This window comes from Sodiomyces alkalinus (assembly GCF_003711515.1).
Source record: "Sodiomyces alkalinus F11 unplaced genomic scaffold SODALscaffold_15, whole genome shotgun sequence".
Classification (NCBI taxonomy): domain Eukaryota; kingdom Fungi; phylum Ascomycota; class Sordariomycetes; order Glomerellales; family Plectosphaerellaceae; genus Sodiomyces; species Sodiomyces alkalinus.
Window position 1 is genome coordinate 778,097 of NW_021167093.1, and position 19,980 is coordinate 798,076.

The following is a 19,980-nucleotide window of genomic DNA, read 5'->3' on the forward strand; positions in this document are numbered from 1 at the left end:
CCCCCGGCCCTACCACCCTTACTAATACGGCGGCGATGGCACCGGAATACCCTTAACCTACCCTGGCCCCGCTAGACTATAATAGGCTCCCTGTAACCCCTAGACTCCTCGCCCGTTTCACTCACGCATTCTGCATCCCTAGATAAGAAGACTGCTATAAGAGAATTCCTATAATGGTTCTAGACTCGTATACCTACCGATATCACCGTCTTCACCGACGGGTTATAGATATAAACCGATAGCGGCGTAGGCACCGGCTACGGCTATACGGTATATAAGGGCACTAACCTTATACACCCCGGATATCGCCCTTTCCCCGGTACGGAAGTCTTTAACGCGGAAGCCGAAGGTGCTAGAACCGGCCTCCTCGCCGACCTTAAGGAATCCGATACGACCACGAGGAATATCACGGTATACCTTGATAATATAGCCGTGATCTAAGGGATTAACGGCCCCCTAACCCTACCCTCCTTATAAGAGGCTTTCCTTAACTTCCGCTATAACGCTAATAATGCCCCCTTCTAAATAGCCACCCGATAGTCCCCCGGATATATAGGTATTAAAGGTAATAAACTAGCGGACCACCTTACTAAAGAAGGGGCCCGTATTAGGCTATACCTTTACCTAGCCCTAACCTTTAGTCACACGAAGCGGGAGATAAGACGCCTAAGACGTATCGCCTTCTAAGACTAGTAGCAGGATAATACGCTGCCTAGCTATAAAGAACTATGACTATAGGCCTTACTTAAGCTTATAGGAGAGATTCTTATACTAGAACGAGCCCCCTACTACCGACTACTCGCGGCCCGAACGGGCTATGGCGACTTTGCGTAGTACTATGACCGCTTTAGCTATATAGACGTATACACGACGTGCTCCTGTGGTAATAAAAGACCCTAGCTTACCTACTCTTCTGCTAAAAGGTAAGGGGCAGGGCTCCCCTATAGATAGGCCGCCGATAACACGTGTCGTAATAACTCGGGCTAGACTAGCCCCTTTTTATTAAATATATCACCTAAATACTCTTCTTCGAGAAGATCTACCCTAGGTTCCCCTTAGATGCTCGTAAGAGCCCTAGGCCTTAACCCGAATATCTCCGTAACACCGCTAAAGGGTTATCGCGCTACTAAGCGCTATCCCCGGCCCTGGCTTATACGGATTTTTCTTTAGCCTACTTCCGAAGATTAAGACCGTCTAACTACTCGTGTAGCCGACCGCTCTTATAAAGGCTTATTTACCCTACGGCTAGCGAGCGTATTAACGCTCCGTAGCCTATTTATCCTCTTATTTTATCTTAATTCCCTAGGCCTGTTATAATTCTTAGCAGCATAGTATTAATTTCTGGTCTTTTGTCTATTTTCTTGCGGTTTCTGGATTTATACATAGTGAATCACACTGTACTGCTAAGTAAGTAATTGTAGAGAGTCGTACTAGGCGTCCTTTACTCTTTTTAGATATTTACCGACGTTAAATAATACTACTACTACTACTACTACTACTACTAAGCGCCCGAAAGATCCTCCGGATATAAGAAAAAGGGACTAAGGATAAGATATTAGCCGGAGTATATACCGCGGCGAGAGCCCTAGCGATACCGAATCGGTATTTTATAGGACCTATACCGCCTTTATATAGATAGTATAGCTTACCGCCCTAATAACCTAGGCCGGAACCTCGCCCCCGCGGAAGGCCTTTATAAGGGAATAGGGTTAAGCCTAGGCGGAAGCACGGCGGCCTTATACCTATGCCGTAGCGGTACTAAGCCGCCCCCCGATATAATACTCCCTCTAAAAATATAAAGGGCTCCTTAAGCTATAGAGCTCTGTATTTACTTAGATTAGACTCGAAAAACTAGGCCTACGGGTATTCCTAGCTAAGGCGAGGGTGCCGGGCTTCCTATTACCGCGGTGCCTTTACGGGGACGGAGGGGCGGAAACGGCGGAGTATATAGTACTCTAGTGCTAAGAGGTAACCGAGGAGGACTATAAGAACCTCTTTAGTACCGCGGGGAGGCTACTTATAACTAAAGGAGATTTATACGATATACTAGAATATAATACCGAGGCCGGGGTAGTTATAAGGTGGTTCTTATAACGGAAGAGGCTTAAGGACTTCCGCCTCGCCCTCGAAGTTATAAAGGCCTACGAAAATACCCGCGATACCGAAGCGGGACTATACTAAGGATAGGGCGGCACGACGACTAATTAATTATTAGGATAAGGGCCCTATAAGCCGGGACCCCGGCGGTATTAACGCGGTACTATTACGATACTAATTAGCTCTTATCGTTATTACCTCCCTTAGAGGTATTAATACCGCTTTTAATATACTTAAGACCCTATTAGGCTAGTTAGCTAATACTGTTAGGAAGCTATAGCGGGACCGAGGGGGAGCCACTTATAGGGTATTCTAGAACTAGATCTATCTTACCCTCTAAACGTCTTATCTAATAAGATAACTCCTATACCTCTGCTAACACGGTGCCGCCGCGACTATAACCGGAAAGTAACGCCCGGTTTAGGGCCTAGCTAAAAGACCGGGACGCTATCCTTAGGCGCTCCTTAGCCTATAACTTATTAGCGTAGAACTACTATAACACCGAAAGGGGATACCTATAATAGCGATACCCGCGCTATTAGCGGCCTTTACCGCTATATATACCGAATAGATATCTATAAGGCGTTATTACTACTTCTTAGTAGCGGAGGGGACCTATCGAATTATTAGCTATATCTGCCTTAACGTATATACGGTATTATTACGGCACCGAAACGACTTATATCCTTCTATAGACTGCGACTATTAGTATACTAGTAATAGGCCGCGCCTATTCCTGTAGTATTAACGTAAGCTTCTATATTATCGGGGTAAATACCTAAACGCTTACTATAACGAATATAACTACCCTACGTTAGCGCTATAATACTACTCCGATATAACTAAGGGCTATATATAGTATAACACGAATTATGCCGCGCTTATAGTAGCGGTTATTACTATTAGTATTAGCGTTATTAGGAGATAATATCTACGACTATTATTATACTACTACTAAGGCACCGCTACGCCACGAAAAGAACTTATATTATACTACTACTTTAGATTACTTATTTATATATATAAATCGATACTATACTACCTAGTTAACCCTATACTATTACGCTACCGCGAGGCTACTTATAAGATACTTATAGTAAAAACTATAATAGGAATATACCGAGAAAACTAAAGGGGTTTACTAGTTAGTATAGGCTATAACGATATACCTGCGAGACCGTAAGCGGGAATAGATTAAGGGAAAACCTATAACGAACTTATTAGCGTTATAGGAGGAAGAGGGAGGATTAAGGCACGAAGGCCTTACGGGATATTAACTATCTAATTCTTATAATAGGGTAGGGCTTTATTCCCCTTACCTGCCGCCGGATATAGTAGGAACCCACCTAGGGGAGGTAGGAGGCGCTTACCTCCTTACTCCCTTTATTAACCGAACAGAAGGAATAAAGATAATCCTCGAGGGATATAGGGAGCCTAAGGAGGGAGAGCCGTAGCTACCGTATACCGGAAGCGTGGTGGCGCCCCCTCGGGCCCCGTTCTACTAATAGAGATTAGCCTAGGCTAACCCACCTAACCACTAGCCTACTATACTTCCCGTTAGCCACCGGCCTAGAGGTAAGATCTAGATATATAATAGGGATAAACCGGGGCTATATCGGCCCCGTAGCGGCACCTCTCCACTAAAGGAAGTGTATAGAGGTTTTCCCCGGGGTTTACCCGGGTTTTCCCCTCTATAGCCACCCGAGAAGGACCGTGTAGCCTAGAAAGGCTCCTATAGATAGATTAGTTAGGATAGCGGAGTAAGATTAATAATAATAATAATAATTAATATTAGTTATAATTATTATACTATTATAAGTAAATAGTTTACTTAAAGATCTTAATTACTATTAGTTAATAAGACGAATCGACTACTAAATAGCTTCTTAGAAGCTACTAGGACTATTAATAGCACGGGGATCGCTATCTATAAGCTTAAGATCGGCGGCTACCCGTAAAGGATATTCGTATATATAGTGCCCGGGCTTAATTAAGACGTATTCCTCGGGAAGCCCTAGATACAATAAAATAACGTAATATACTACGCTAAGGATAAACGGCTTTGTTATAGAGTAGCCGGATTAAATATATGAGTTTCTGATAAAAAAGAACATATTAGAGTACAAGCTACCTATAGCGCCTATTTAGTTACTTGATCCGTATTCGCGGGTATTATCCGACGATTATAATAGGAAAAAGCCTTAGTCTAAGGAGTAAGCTTAAGAGATATCGAAAAAGCGTTATATAAAAAATAACTAGCGGACCCGAAGGACTTTATACCTAAAAAGCTACTATAAGAATTCGGCGACTTATTTACGCCCGATAAGGCTAATTAACTACCGCTATACCGACTAAGAGTTAATTATAAGGTAAACCCTATACCCGGAAATAACAGTAAAGAACTATCGCTTCCTTAAGGGCCGTTTTATTATATATTAAGAGAAGAACTGCTAGTATTACGGAAAATACTTATTAACCTAGTAAATAAGGTATTTATCTATACTAATAGTTTAAAAGCTATAGTTCCTATCCTCTTTATAAGGAAGCTAGGCGGAGGACTTTATTTTTATTATATCTATTAAGCGTTAAACGCGATTACTAAGTAAGATTATTATTTACTCCTTGTAATCGCTAAGATACTATAAAACCTAAGTTAAGCGAAATAGTTTACGAAGGTTAATATAATCGCTACCTTTTATAAGATTAGGATAGCCCTAGGATACGAATATAAGACCGCGTTCTAAACTCGGTTTAGGCTTTTCGAATAGCTTATCTACCTATTCGGCTGAAGTAAAGCCCCTATAATTTTTTAGCGATATATTAATAAGATGCTATAGTATTTTCTAGACGACTTTATTACCGCTTATATTAATAATATCCTAGTTTATTTTAGTAAGAGTCGGGCTAATTATAAGGCGAAGGTAAAGTAGGTACTCCGCGCGCTCACGAATACCGGCCTAAACCTAGATTTATTAAAGTATATGTTTAGCGTAAAGATAGTAAAGTACCTAAGATTAATAGTTACCGCGGGGAAGGGCGTATCTTATAACCTAAAGAAGTTATAAGCTATCCGCGAGTAGGAAGCGCCTATAACGGTTAAGGGCGTATAAAGCTTCCTAGGGTTTATAAATTATTACCGGATCTTTATTAAGGACTTTATAGGGATCTCTACCCCGTTAATAGTATTTACTAAAAATAACTACGCCTTTTAATAGGGTCCTAAGGAAGAAACGGCCTTTCGCGAGCTAAAGGCGAGGTTCTAAGAAGGACCGATATTATAATAGTAGGACTTAGTAAATAAGATATTTATTAACATAGATTATTTAGGGTTTATTTTTAGGGGTAGCCTAATATAAGATAACACGGACGGAAATCGCTATATAGTCGTATACTACTCTTATAAACTTAATAAAGCAGAATATAACTACTTAATACACGATAAGAAAATACTAGTAATTATAAGTTATTTAGCGATATAGCGGGCTAAGCTTATTAGCTATAAATAGGTTATACTCCTTTTTAATTATAAGGCCTTTAAATACTCTATGATAAAGCGAACGATTACTAAGCGCTAAAGCTAATAGGCTAATAAGCTTATATAGTTCGACTTTATACTTAAGTATTAGAAGGGGAAGGATAACGTAATAGCGGACGCCCCCTTATATTAACTATAAGATAAGCTCTAAGATATAACGGATAAATAGGAGTAATTTTATTATATCTAATTAATTCCCGTTACCGCGATTCTACCTAGCGTTTACTATATTAATAGCGGTTAAACGATCTTCGAGGCGGACTAAGAGCTATAGCTATTATAGGATAAGACGCTTATAACTAATTAATAGTATTAAGGAGCCTTATCCGCGGTTATTAAAGTAGAATAGTAGTTCCTACTATTATTAGAATTAAAGCTATAAATAGCCGAGTATTGAGTCTTTCTAACCGGGGTAGCATTATTCCGTGACCGAATTTACGTGCCCGGGTTTATTAAAGGGTGAACGTTATAAGGGATGATCGTCTAGTTAATTTATAACTTAGTAATTAGAGGATACCCCGGATATAAAAACACTATCGCCTTAATAATATATCGCTTCTTCTAGCTAAGGATAAATAAGGATATCCGATAATTCGTCCGGAACTACGATATCTATAGAAAGGGGTATATATAAAGAAACGGGAAATAAGGCCTTTTACGCCCTTTCCCGGTACTAGAACGAACACGGAGCGACCTATTAATAGACTTTATAACGGACTTACTACTAGCTAGTAAAAAGAAGGCGCGCTACCTCTAGGTTAATATAGACCGTCTAACTAAGGCTATAATATTAGAAGCGATAAAGATAATAAAAGCCGAACCTTACGCGAAATAGTTCTTATACTACTATTTCCGGTTCCACGGAATACCGAGGTTAATTATTAGTAACCGAGGTTTAATCTATATAAGCAGGTTCTAGAAGCACTTTTATAAGCTTATACGGATATCGCGTAAGCTTAGCATAGTATACTACCCGTAGACCGATAAAGTAATAAAGCGTATAAACTAAGAAGTATAAGCTTATTTACGAGCTTTTATCTCTTACGCTTAGGATAACTAGGATCGCCTACTACCTATAATATAACTAGCTCTAAATAACCGTAAAAGCTTTATAACGGGGTTTAGTCCTTTCTTCTTAGAATATAGCTATTATATTAACCCGATCTAGATAACCGAGGAGCCCCTTATAAAACCTAGAGTATTAGCGGCCTATAATCTACTACGCCGTTTATAGGAAGCGACCGAGTTCGCCTAGGCTATAATCGTGTTAATATAGCGTATAAATAAGGAGTTTACTAACTAATATTATATACCGGCTAAGTGTTTTAAGGTTAACGACTTAGTCTAGCTATTATTAGCTAATTATTTAACTCCGCGACTATTTTATAAGCTTAACTAGCTTTATTATAAATACCGAGTTATAAAGGTAATTAGCCTATATATAGTTAAGCTTACTATACTATTATAGATTTACCCCTAATTCTATATAGACTTATTACGTCGCGCTAGCGATAACCCCTTTCCGGGATAGGTAGTAAATAACCCTTAACTACCGCCTATTCGAGAAATAACTAATACTAAAGAATAGGAAATTAAGGAAATCCTCTATATAAGGATAAAGAGGTAAGGTAGGGGATTAAGATATAAGATACTAGTATAATAGGTAGGATACTATAAGCCTATATAGGAACCGCTAGAACTATTAGCGTAAACACGGGTACTTGATAAGTTTAAAAGGAACTTCGGCTTAGTAATAATCAATAATAGCCCGTTAAATACCTTTACGGTATTATAATATAGGAGCCGATATATAAGCGATTATATCTCGATAATTAGAAAGGAGTAAGAGTCGGATTTAGTTTAGGCCGGATAGGCCCCGCGCCCTAGCCACGCTTAATATAAGCTTAGATTAATATCCTTAGCCTTGAAATCGCTATCCTTAGGATTATTAATTTCTATAAAAGTCTTACCTTTATCGCCTCGTTATAGGTTAGAGTCTATCTCCTTAACCTTATCGTTATCTTTATCGTTATTATTATTAGGGATTATAACCGCGCTAGCGACGGTTATACCTATAAGCGTAGAAGCCCGCCTACACTCCGCGTATTATTAGAGTTTGGAGATTATAATATTAGCGCGACTAAGTATAAGTATCTCCCTAAATAGCTAAGTATACTCTTTTAGCTTTATAAGACTAAGGCGCCTAAAGTCTTCATCCGATAATATTAACCCTAATAAAAGAGTAGGACTAATAGGACGAGTATTCTTTTCCGTTATAATATTAGGAGGGACTAGGCCTAAAACTAGTACCTTATCTATAACCGTATATAGAGGAGATAAGGCTAGCTATTCCGCCCTAATAACAACCTCCTCCGGAAGCGATTGGTCTAGTCCTAACGCTATCTCTTTTATAACCTTTAAAGGAGGAGAAAAAACTAATATAACTACCTCGCTATTAACCTTTATTACCGGAGGAAATAAGGCTAGTTTAGTTACTTTATTAAGAACCTTAAGAAGAGGTAATAAGGCTAACTATAGTATTAGCTTTTCTTAGACCTCCTAAAGAGGAGAAGGGGCTAATATAATTACCGTGTCGGGAGCCTCCACGGGATATATAGCTGTAGGTAATATCGCTATTATTACTTCCTTAGCTATAAGGGTATCCTAAAACGCCGTGTAGGCGTTAAGATACGGTTCTTACTCTTAGGAAAAGGGTTAGCGATATAGTTATAACCTTAAAGAGGGAGGAGGTCTTATAGGGGCGTTCTTATTATCGTCGCTAATAAGGGTAACTATTTTCAATAACCTTTACGTGTAGCTTTTAAAGTATACTAGGAGAGGAGTATACCGGTATATCCTTATAGAGTATATATAGTATTTCTTCCCCCGATTAGTCTAGCTATAATAAAGGCGCTTATACTTCCTATTAGCGACATTACGCGTATAAAGGAGGTATAACTTAGTATAAACACTATTAAGAGGGTATTTAGGAGGCTAATTACCCGCCGATTCTTTTTTTTAGGCGGAGGCGATAACGATAATATAAACTATTATACGGTTAGTATCGCCTTAAGGCATAAGAGTATTATACCTATATTATTACCGGTGGTACGCTTATTACTATTATTACCCTTATTATCGCCGGGGGCTAGCACCGTCTATAAAATAATAGAAGTTAGCAGAGGGTGCCTTATATATAGATCGTAAGAGAGAGACGGCTTACCTCAAACGGAGAGCTCTTAAACTAGCTAAGTATCGATAGATATTAGCTAGGAATAGGAGAGTTAGAAAGAATTATCGTTATAAAGAAGAGCGAGTATATACGGAATTACTAGTGCTATTATTATTATTATTAAAGTTAGGGAGAGGAATAAAGGAAGAGGAAGTCTATAAAGATAACGGGGCCGATATATCTACGGATAGATCTATACGAGGAAGGCTTATATTACTATTTCGGGCACGTAAATAAAGGTTAGTAGGCGACTTAAGATTTTTTTAATATCGAGGTAAGGGCAAGGTAAGATAAAAGGATACGATTATTCCTTTATTACCGCGATATAAAGGGGAGCCGAGCTATAATAGGGACGCGCGGTTATATAACCCCTAGAGGGAGAAGGGGGGGGGGTAATGTTACGGGTTAACCCCGATATAAAGGATCCGGCTATACTCCGGATCTTCCTAACTACGCGCTTAGTTAACGGACCTATATCGCCTAGTTATCGCTACCTTATAACTAGCCTAGCGCTATAGACTTTTCTCCTTTTCCTTTTTCCTTCTATAGTTTTAGATAATCTATTATTATAACCTTACTTAGTACCATAACCTATAACTAGTCGTTTATAGCTCTCTACTACTCCGCGAAGGCTATTTTAGTAGCTAAAAGACAGGCTTCTAAAGCCTTTATACCTCTTTTAGTACCGAATAATAGCGGTAAAAATAGCGGTAGGCCTGCTAGGGCTTCCCGCAGGGCTCTTCGTTCGTCTATATAAAGGGCAGAAAATAATAAGGCGTGCTATATCCTATATAAGGGAGCCGGGATAGGAATAGCGGTCGTCGGCGTTATTTTAGGCCCTTTTTTAATGGGTTTTAAGGTAACCGAAGCCGGGTTTTAACTAAATAAAAGCCCACTTGACCTACCTAGGGCCTTATATTAGTAATAGTCTCCGGTACAAACGGACGTTATCGCGGACTAGGCGCCTATAAAGGCGGCCTAAACGCACCGATTTACCCCTTTTTTCCGCCTCCTCTTTCTCGTTCTAAAAGGCCTTCTAGTCTCGAATTAGGGCCTTATTAACCCGGCGTTGTAGTTAGCTAAGGGTAACTAAACTAACGGAGTTAGTAGCTTTTTCGGGGTCTAATACCCCTTTAGCTACTTTCTCCGCTTATTCGTTGCCTTCTATCCCTATATATAAGGGGTATTACTAGATAGAAACCGGAGTACCTAGTTATTTAAGGCGTGAAATAAGTGTTTTTGCTTTTATAGCCTACTATAAGGTATAGTAAGGCTTCTGAATAGCCGCCTATAAATCACTAAAAATATAGTACTCTAGGGGCCTAGGCGTCTACTATAGGGTAGCGTGAAGGGCCTAAAGAATAGCGTATAGTTTAGCGTTAGCGATTTTGGCTAAGGTCTCTAGGTTAAAGCCTATGGCTTTATAGGGCCTTCCGGTATTAGACTACTATAATATAGCACCTATAGCCTGCGAGGGCCCTGTAAGGGGCCTTATAGGGTAGCCTAGGGAGCTGTCGGTATACAAAACAGCGGCCTATTCGTTAAGGGTTTATTGTATTTTAGCGACGGCTTCGAGGTGGGCTGTTTTCTAATCTTAGGTTCCGGGGTTAGGGTCGGGGTTAATAGCTTTTCCGGGCCGGTCTTTTAAAGGAAAAAAGGGCCTTAGGTCCGCTATAGGCTCGGAAGCCTAGGGAGCTTCCCACTTAGCTATAAGACCCTTAATATTCTAAGACTACCCTACTAAAGCTACTATTTCTAGGCCTAATATATATAGCTGTGTAGTGGGTAGTAGGTCCTATAACCAGGCGAGGTCTTAGTGGTTTTTGCTTCTTAGGAGCTATCGTTTAATAGGGTGGTTTGATAGGAATTATAAGGTCCTACACGTATAAAGCCTATTAGACCTAGTTAACCGAACCGCTGCTAAGGGGACTGCCGCTTCGAGTTCTAAAGGCCGTAAAGGGGCCCCCCTAAAAGCAACTAGGGCCCTTAGTAGAGCCCTGTATTATAGACGTTCTAGGCGGTCTATAAGGTGTTTTTTTCGGTGAATTTAGGTCCTACTAGAGTTACTAGCCAAAGTTAGCTAAAAAGGCTATACAAGCTATATATAGCTATTATAGCGCCTTAGCAGAAAGGCCCTTCCATAAGCTAGTAAGCCTATATAACCTGTTAAGGGCTCCTAAAGCTGAGTTCAGGTGTTTTTCGAAGTGGGGTTTAAAGATAGCTTAGGATTACACCAGACCCCTAGCCACCTAATAGCACCTAGTATTAGTTTAACTAGACGCCCCTTATAGTAATTGGGGTGTCTTCTTTAGAGCAAGCGTTTTCGGTAGAAGTGAAAAAGCTCTGTTTTATTAGGGTTGAAAAGGGCTTATGTATCTTTTGCTGCGTCGAAAAGAGAGGCTACGGAACTTTCTAAGATCTTATAGTTTTTCTTAGCCGATGTAGACGCTATAGATAGATAAAAATCGTCTATATAAGAGAGCTAAAGAGTCGGAAAATCCGGTCCCGCTATAGCCTTCTAAAAATATTAATCAGGAAAAGGGTAGGGGAAACCAGAGACCCTTATAGGACCCCTATATTTAGGGGGGTAGGCTACTAAACCTAACCCTCGAAAGCTAATTAGATTCGCTTATTTTCTAGAAAAACGGCTACCTATTTGACTAGGTTCGAGGGTAGTTAGAGTTCTTAAAGGGTCCTAAGTAATTAGGGGCGGGCGACGTGATCGAAGGCTCCTTTAATATCTAGAAATAGCGTAGAAATCACAGGACTTTAACGTGATTTACGCTATTATTCGTTATAGTGGAGGAGAAGGAGGGCCGTGTTAATAGCAGAGTATTATCTTCTACCGCCTATTTAACTAGGGTATAAGAGGTTATCGCGGGTATTAGCTAGAAACCTAAGCCTAGTAGCTACAATTCTATTAAGGGCTTTACCTAAGTAGTTTAGAAGGCCTATAATCCTATAACACTTAGGATTAGAAGAGTCCTTCTTTCCGGCTTTAGTAGAATAACCCCTAACACTTCTTTCTAGTAAGTAGGGTAGTAGCCCGCTAAAAATAGGGCTAAGCAGGCCTATAAAAAGGACCCGGGAATAGCCTTACAGACCTACTAGATCGGCTTTAGACTAATCCTATTAGGCCCTAGGGCTTTCCCCTTAGTAGCTCTAAATATAGCGCGTTATAGTTCGGCAGCCTAAAGGCCAGGCCACTCCCACGGTCTTCTAAGGTCCTTACTACGTGATCTAATCAGGCTCTAGGGGCTGTTAGAAGGGTTAGAGTGCCCTATAAATATAGGGGCTTTAGGGGCGTCAGTAGCGGAAGAGGGTACCGGAAAAAGGGTCTAAAGTAGAGCCTTACATTTATCCTCGAAGGCTTAGGCCTTCTATTTTATAGGCGTTTAAATCGGAGGGATGTTTACGTTAAGGCCGCTCTTCGGTAGTTATAGGCCTTAAAAATCTTAGGGCCTTTAGCCTGGGCTAGGAAGGCCTCCTAGTAGTCGTTTTTCGCTATTTTTGCTACCCGGTAGTAAGCGTTTCGAGCTTCTTTCTAGGAGGCTTCTAAAGACGCTAGCCGGGTAGTCGAGGCCCTCTTTTTTACCGTCTTTCTAAGTACCCTAAAGGCCCTGCTAGCTAATTTTCGCAGGGCTGTTTGCTCTTTAGTCTACTACGGTCTCGAACGCTCTACTACCTTTAACACAGGCACTAAAGCCTTAAGCGCTAGGGTAATAGTATCTAAAAGGGTGGCGACCTATAGAGTCTTAGTGTGTGTCCGTGTTTATGTGTCTCTATTTAACGCCTTAGCAATCCCTAGTAAATAGTAGTACCGCGCTTCTACTAAAGTATCAGGTAGTGCAGGATCTCTGTATATATGCCCGGCTAATATAGTACTAATAGCTGAACTCCAAGCCCGAAAGTCCACGAAATAACGACAGGTTTTATTCTATACTATTAAGATAGTGTATAAGAATAAATGGTTAACTAATAATAGAATAAAACTAAAGAAACCTCGCGTCTCGTTATACGCCCTCTAGTCCCTTTATACTTCTATTCAAGCTCCTACCTCCCGGGTCTAAATCTTAGTCAGTGTCCCTTATAGGTCTAGTCCCTACTAGAGCGTGGGTACGCCTCTTCTTAAGTCTAATAGGTAAATTCTCTTTAGGAAGCCTATTATATTATTATGGGCGGCGAATACCGCCCTGGTCGTCAGGATCTCTATAAGGGTCTCCTGGAGGCTATATCGGCGGAGGTATTCTTTATCCTCTAAGTAGTGCTATAGCTAGGGTAGCTAGTTACGTGAGTCCCTAAACTTATACTAGTGCGTACAATACTCCCGCGTTTTTATATGCCCGTAGCTATAATCAGCTACGAAGTTATGGTAAGAGAATTATTTATAGTACTCTTAGAAATTTCTATACCTAGTATATACCTATAAGAGGCGTATTAGTATCTTATAGGGTAGCTTTAGCTTATCCCGCTTATACTAGCGAAATCCGAGTTTACCTTATATTATCGACTTATACCCGCGGGGACGGGCTTTAGCGTGCTATTTTCAAAGCCTAGACTTATAACGTTTAAGTATAGCTACCTTAACGCTAGCGTAGGTCGGGCTATTATTCTCTAGTAGTATCCCCTATATATCTTCTATAGTATAAACCTAATCAGCTGATTTATTACCCGGGATTCCTATATACCCTAGGCTCTAATATAGTTAGGCCAAGTTAATCGCCGCTAGGCGTTATCACTAGAGGAACTCCTATCTTAATAAATAGGGCGTTATTCTAGCTAGCCCCTATAATATAGCTTAGTTATCGATATAGATTATCGTCTTACTTATTCCGTGGAGTCGTAACGCTATAGTAAGACCTTTAGTAGTACCCGTTACTTCCTAATTAAATACTACTATATTACGTAGGTGGACGCGACTAAAGGTAATGTCTCTCCCGCCGTGCTAGATAAAGAACGCCTTGGTTACGTTGTAGCCTTTTTAAGACTTATCGGAAAAGACTAGTATATAGTTAAACGAGAAGGAGTCTATCTAGTTATTAAACGCGGTGGTTATATTCTTTTTAGATAGTTTATCGAATAGTACTTTATCGCGGTAAGATCTCCCGGTAAATTAGGGTCGGAATATCGGGTATTATAGTAGGTTAGTATATACTAGCTTTGTATTTCGTAGGATTCTTAACTATCTAATCAGGGCCTTAATTCGCCTTATATCCTCTCGGGTAATTAGCGTAACGGACTATACTATAAGGTAGTCTTTATTAAGGCTAGCGATACGAATCACGTACCTTTATTATGGGTATTCGGTATAATCCTCCCCTGGGGGATACCGGATTCCCGGTATAGAGCTACTAAGAACCGTTTTCTAAGTTAGCAGGATAGCTTATATTATAGCTTAGCCACGCGCGTTCTATAATCCTAGTCCCAGGGAGGTATCCGGAGGGTAACTAGTACCACTTCTTACTAATTATATTAGTATAACCCTATATAAGAGCGGTCCGACGTTCCTACTATATCTCCGTAGCGTGTATAATAGGTAATAGTCCAACTATTATACTCCTTATACTTATCCTTCTTATAACTCACGGAGGGGGACCTACGTTTTCCACGTAAACGCCCTAAACTACTCGAAACATATGTTAATCGATAGCTCTTTTTAAGCTTTATACGCCTATCTATAGCCCTGTATCGCGCAGGCGCTAATTTAGACGTATTATAAGTGCGAAAAGGCCTGGAAATAGGCTTACGGCTCTCCCGCGTGCGGGGGAAACGTCTAACTTAGCCCGTGCGCCCACGCTGATAAAGCAGAAGGCCTAGCCGCGTAGAGCCGCACCCACGATCTCTACGTAGCTAAAGCGCCATAAAAAATAACGTACTTGCTATAACGCTAGCTATAATAACGCGTCTAACACCCCTAACGCCCTAAACGGCCCTAACGCCCCCGCCCCTAAGGCCCCTATAACTATAAAGGGCCTAGGGGAGGTAGATATAGGTAATATCTTTAATATAGAGGATTTAACCCTTGCTACGCCTATAAGTTCGAAAAGGCACCTTAGCCCTTCTATACTAACCCCTAGACGGTTTTCTAGGACCCGAATCGAATTCCCCTCTAACTCGGAAGCCGAAGGCGTTTTCGAAACGCCCTCTAGGGCCCCCTGCTTCTAGGCCCCCCCTGCTTCTATGGACCCCCCTGCTAAAAAGCCGAGCCTTTTAGGCTCTAAATAGGCTAAAAAAGCAGCCGGAACAGCTAGAGCCTCGGAAGAACCCTTAGCTATGCCCTAGAAGGCGACTAGTTCGGCTAATAAGGTCTAGGCTAAGGAACTACTCTAACAGGCTCTTTAGCTGCTTTCACAGGCCTATACCCTTAACCCTGCCCGCTAGATTAAGGCCCTATCTGTAGGGCTTAAATCTACTATCGATGGAGTACTAGCCTCCTAGCCTCCTATACTCGAATAGAGAAGGTCAACGAGCTAGCTTATATAGTTAGTTCGTAGGCTTATAGAATAGCCTAAGCCCTATTATAGCGAGGCTTTAAAGGGGGAAACGCCGTACCCAGGCCCTTACCTAAGCCCCTATTATAGGGGCTTTAGCACCTTTAGCTCCTACCCCTCCGGCATACTTTCTAACCGATTCTAAAAAGGTCCCTAAGGTTATTCTTTAACCTACGGTAAGGGCCCGGATTCCCAGGGATAACTTTAATCCCCTCGAGCTCCGAAATAGGTTTAAGAAGGCCTTAAAAAGCCCTGTAGTCACGGCTGTTAGCTTATTAACTAACGGGAACCTTATTTTAACCCCGGGGCCGAAATAAAGCGTTTAATAGCTCCTAGACTCGTAGAACCACTGGTTTAAAGAGCTAAGCCTGCCCCTTTAGCCCCCTTAGCCTATAGGCGACTGGTTTAAGCTTATTATTAAATAAGTTCCTTCTAGAGCCTGTAGGGGTGGCGATACCCCTATACCCGACCCTTCTGAGCCGCTATAAGAGGCCCTAAACCGAAGCCTATAACAGGGCCTAGGTTTATAGGACTTAGCCACTAAAATCGGCACCTTTTACCCTATTAGGGTAGTAGGGAAGCCTCGATAGCTAGGGGCTCTAAACGCGTTCTACGGTATAGTGGTTATTTCTATGCCCGCTACTAAAGAATAGAAGTACTGCCTAAAACAGGGGCTCTATATAGCCGGCCAGCGGCTAAAGGTCTATAAGTTCAGGCCTATAACCCCTAGAACCTAGTGCACTAACTGCTGGAAATTCGGGTATACCCGAGGGACCTATAAAGGCCTAGTTTCCTGCCCTATCTATGCCGTTAAAGGCTATAGGGAGGAATACCACTACTATAACAAGTATAAAGAATACGGAGACTACGAGCATAAGACCTATAAGTGCTATACCTGCGACGGGGATCACCCCCCCTTTAGCAGGGACTACGAGGTCTTTTAAGCTATAAAACCCTGAATTATATAAATCAAGGGCCTTTTAGTTCGAAAGATATCCGGTTTATTTAATATAACGTCGATAAATAGGCTCCGGCGTAAAAGGCTATCCTAGAATAATAGGCTTTAGAGGCTTCGGCTAATATAGTCCTTATTCAGGAACTAGCCTGCGTCTTAATACGAGACGGGTGGTTTATCCGGAACCACCCTGCTTTCTATACTATCACACCTATATCCTAAAAACCCCAGTTTTTCCCTATCAAGCCTAGGGTCCTTACTTATATAAGAAAGGGCGCTAGTATCGATTTTTCACACCGCGAAGACCTTCTAGACGATATAAACGCATAGATTATAGAGGTTTATTATCCATGGACCTTTTATATTCTGCACGTCTATAATTAGATAGAATAGGACCCCCGAAATAACAGGCCGAGGGCAGCCCCCTAGCCCTACCCCTTCTACCTCTTCTACTTCCACCTCTTCGACTTCCACCCCCTCTTTTTCTTTCCCCTCCTTTTTAGGCCCTAAAAGCCGGCCCTGGATCGAGGATCGAGTACTACAAGGCCTATAGGTCCCTAAGCCTACCCTTATTATAGGGGACTTTAACAGAAACCACTAGCAGTAGAACGGAGCAGCTACTAACCAGGCTTCTATTAAGGCCCAGGCTCTAATAGACTAGTTAGATAGCCTCGGAGTTACCTATTTAGTGGATTCTAAAGAAGTTAACCTGAACGGGGGGACCTTTTTTAGGTCTAATCTTCGTTAAGAGTCGGTTATAGACCTAGCCTTTTACACGCCCGGGTTTGATTATCTCCGCTTCGATAAGTAGGAATATATCGAAAACACTACCTCTCTACACCGCGCTATCCTCCTTTTGGCTACTATTTTAGGTTCTAAATATCCTATAAATAGGTCTCTCCCGCCGGCTTATAACTATAAGCTAGCAGATTAGGACCTGTTTTCTAGTACCCTAAAGAGCCTAGAACCTAGCCTTAACCGGGACCTCTAATAGGCTATTAGCGCCTCGGACTAGGACTCTTTAGGTCGATGCCTTTCGGACATTATTACCCTAGCGCTTTAGGCTATAGTGCCTAAGTTAAGGGTAGTAGAGCGTTCGAAGCTATAGTGGACTAAAGAGCTAAATGCCCTACGAAAATCAGCTAGTAGGGCTTTTAGGGTATTTAGAAAGACGTCTAAAAAGGGGGCCTTAGCTATCTAGCTAGCGTCTTTAGAAACCTCCTGGAAAGAAGCTCGGAACGCCTACTATAAGGCGGTAAAACCAGTAAAGAACGACTACTAGGAGGCCTTCCTAGCCCACGCCGAAGGCCCTGAAGTTTTTAAGGCCTATAACTATACGAAGAGCGGCCTTAACGCGAAAATCCCACCGATTCTAACGCCTATAAAATAAAAGGCCTATGCCTTCGAAGATAAATGCAACGCCCTACTTTAGACCCTTTTTCCAGCTCTAGCACCCTCCGCCACTAACGCCCCCGAAGCCCCTGTCTTTACAGGCCCCTCGGGGGGCCTAGGCCCCTCTAACCCCTCTAACGGCCCCTAGAGCCTGACTAGATCACGTAGTAAGGGCCTTAGAGGACCGTGAGAGTGGCCTAGCCTCCAGGCTATAGAACTATAACGAGCTATCTTTAGAGCCGCTAAAGGGAAAGCCCCTGGACCTAATAGGATAGGTTTAAAACCGATCTAACAGGCCTATAAAGCTATTCCCGGGTCCTTTTTACAGGGCTACTTAGCGCTCTTTTCCGCAGGGTATTACCCTACCTGCTAGAAAGAAGCCCTCGGGTTTATTCTGCCGAAGCCAGGGAAGAAAGACTATTTAGATCCTAAGTCTTATAGGATTATAGCGCTTCTAAACTGCTTAGGTAAAGTACATAAACGGGTTATGGCTGCTGGGCCCAGCTTTATAGCTAATACCCGCGACGGCCTTCTACAACCTAGTTAAAGAGGGTGTAGAAAATAACGCTCTATTATCGATATAGCCCTCCTCCTCCTCTACTATATCGAAAAATAGCGTAAATCACGCTACAATCCGGTGATCTCCACGCTATTTTTAGATATTAAAGGTGCCTTCGATCACTCGCCCGTCCCCAGCTACTTAGGACCCTTTAAGACCTCTAACTATCTCCGAACCTAGTTAAATAGGTAGCCAATTTTATAGAAAATAGGCGTATAACTAGCCTCTAAGGGGTAGGTTTAGTAGCCTACCCCCCTAAATATAGGGGTTCTATAAGGCTCTCCGGTTTCCCCTATCCTATTTCTAATATATATTTAGAAGGTTATAGCGGGGCCGGATTTTCAGGGGCTTTAGCTATCCTATATCGACGATGTTCAGCTATCTATAGCGTCTACGTCGACCAGGAAAAACTATAAAACCCTAGAAAAAGCCGTAGCCTCCCTTTTCGACGTAGTAAAAGTTAACTAAGTCCTTTTCGACCACCGAAAAACAGAGCTTATTCACTTCCACCGAAGACGCTCTAAAGAAGACGCTCCGGTCACTATAGGGGTGCACCTAGTTAAACCCGCGCTAGGTGCTATTAGGTGGCTAGGGGTCTAGTTTAATCCTGAGCTATCCTTTAAACCCCACGTCGAAAAACGCCTAAACTTAGTATTAGGGGCCCTAAACAGGTTTTATAGGCTAGCTAGCTCGTAGAGGGGCCTTTCTTTTAAGGCCTTACGGTAGCTATATATAGCCTGTATAGCCTCTTTAGATGACTTTGGCTCGTAGCTCTAGTAGGACCCTAAATCACCGAAGAAACACCTCGTAGACAGCCTAGAACGTCTATAATACGGCGCTCTAGTCAGGGCCCTAGGTGCTTTTAGGAGGGCCCCCTTACGGCCTTTAGAACTCGAAGCAGTAGTTCCCCCAGTAGCAGTTCGGTTAACTAGGTCTAATAGGCTATATGCCTTTAGGACCTTAAAATTCCTCCCGAATTACCCTATTAAACGCTAGCTCCTCGCTAGCGTTTAAAGGCAGCTAGGGGTTAAAAACTAAAACCTCGCCCTTCTTTAGAACCTATAGCCTACTATATAGCTATATAGGCTAGGCCTAGAAACGGTGGCTTTAGTAGGTTAGTCTTAGGATATCGAGGGTCCGTCGGCTAGGTAGGAGGCCCCTTAGGCCTCGGAGCCTATAGCGGACTTAAGACCCTTTTTCCCCTTTAAAGACCGACCTATAATAGATACCGGCCCCGATATACCCGATCAGAAAACAGCCCACCTTAAATAAAGCCCTCACTAAAATTCAATAAGGCCTAGGGGAATAGGCTACGATTTTCTACACCGACGGCTCCCTAGGCCACCCTACTAGGCCCCCTATAGGACCCTCGCAGGCTATAGCCGCTATAATATAGTGGACTAATACTAGAAGGCCCTGTAAAGCTATAGGCTTTAACCTAGGGGCCGCTGCCGAAGTCGCGGACGCTGAATTATACGCTATTATTCAGGCCCTCTACGCTACCCTAAAGCAGTCGCCTAGGCCCCTAGAATACTATATTTTTAGGGATTCACAGGCGGCTATTCAGAAGCTTTAGCGCTCCTTATAGTAGGCTATAGAAGCTAAAGACCTTATCTTACGCCTTAAACAACTAGGCACTTCGGTCTCTATATAGTAATGCCCCTCGCACGTAGGGATAGAAGGGAACGAACTAGCGGATAAGGTGGCTAAAAGGGCGTT

General features: G+C 42.0%; 1 protein-coding gene across 1 annotated transcript; it reads left to right on the plus strand.

Annotated features, from left to right (window-relative positions):
- Positions 1 to 258: 258 nt before the first annotated feature.
- On the plus strand, positions 259 to 441 carry SODALDRAFT_285778 (hypothetical protein; the record flags this gene model as incomplete). Its single annotated transcript, XM_028608499.1, has 1 exon — positions 259 to 441. A coding segment is annotated over one exon (183 nt), but the record flags the coding sequence as incomplete, so codon positions are not given.
- Between the last annotated feature and the right edge of the window lie 19,539 nt (positions 442 to 19,980).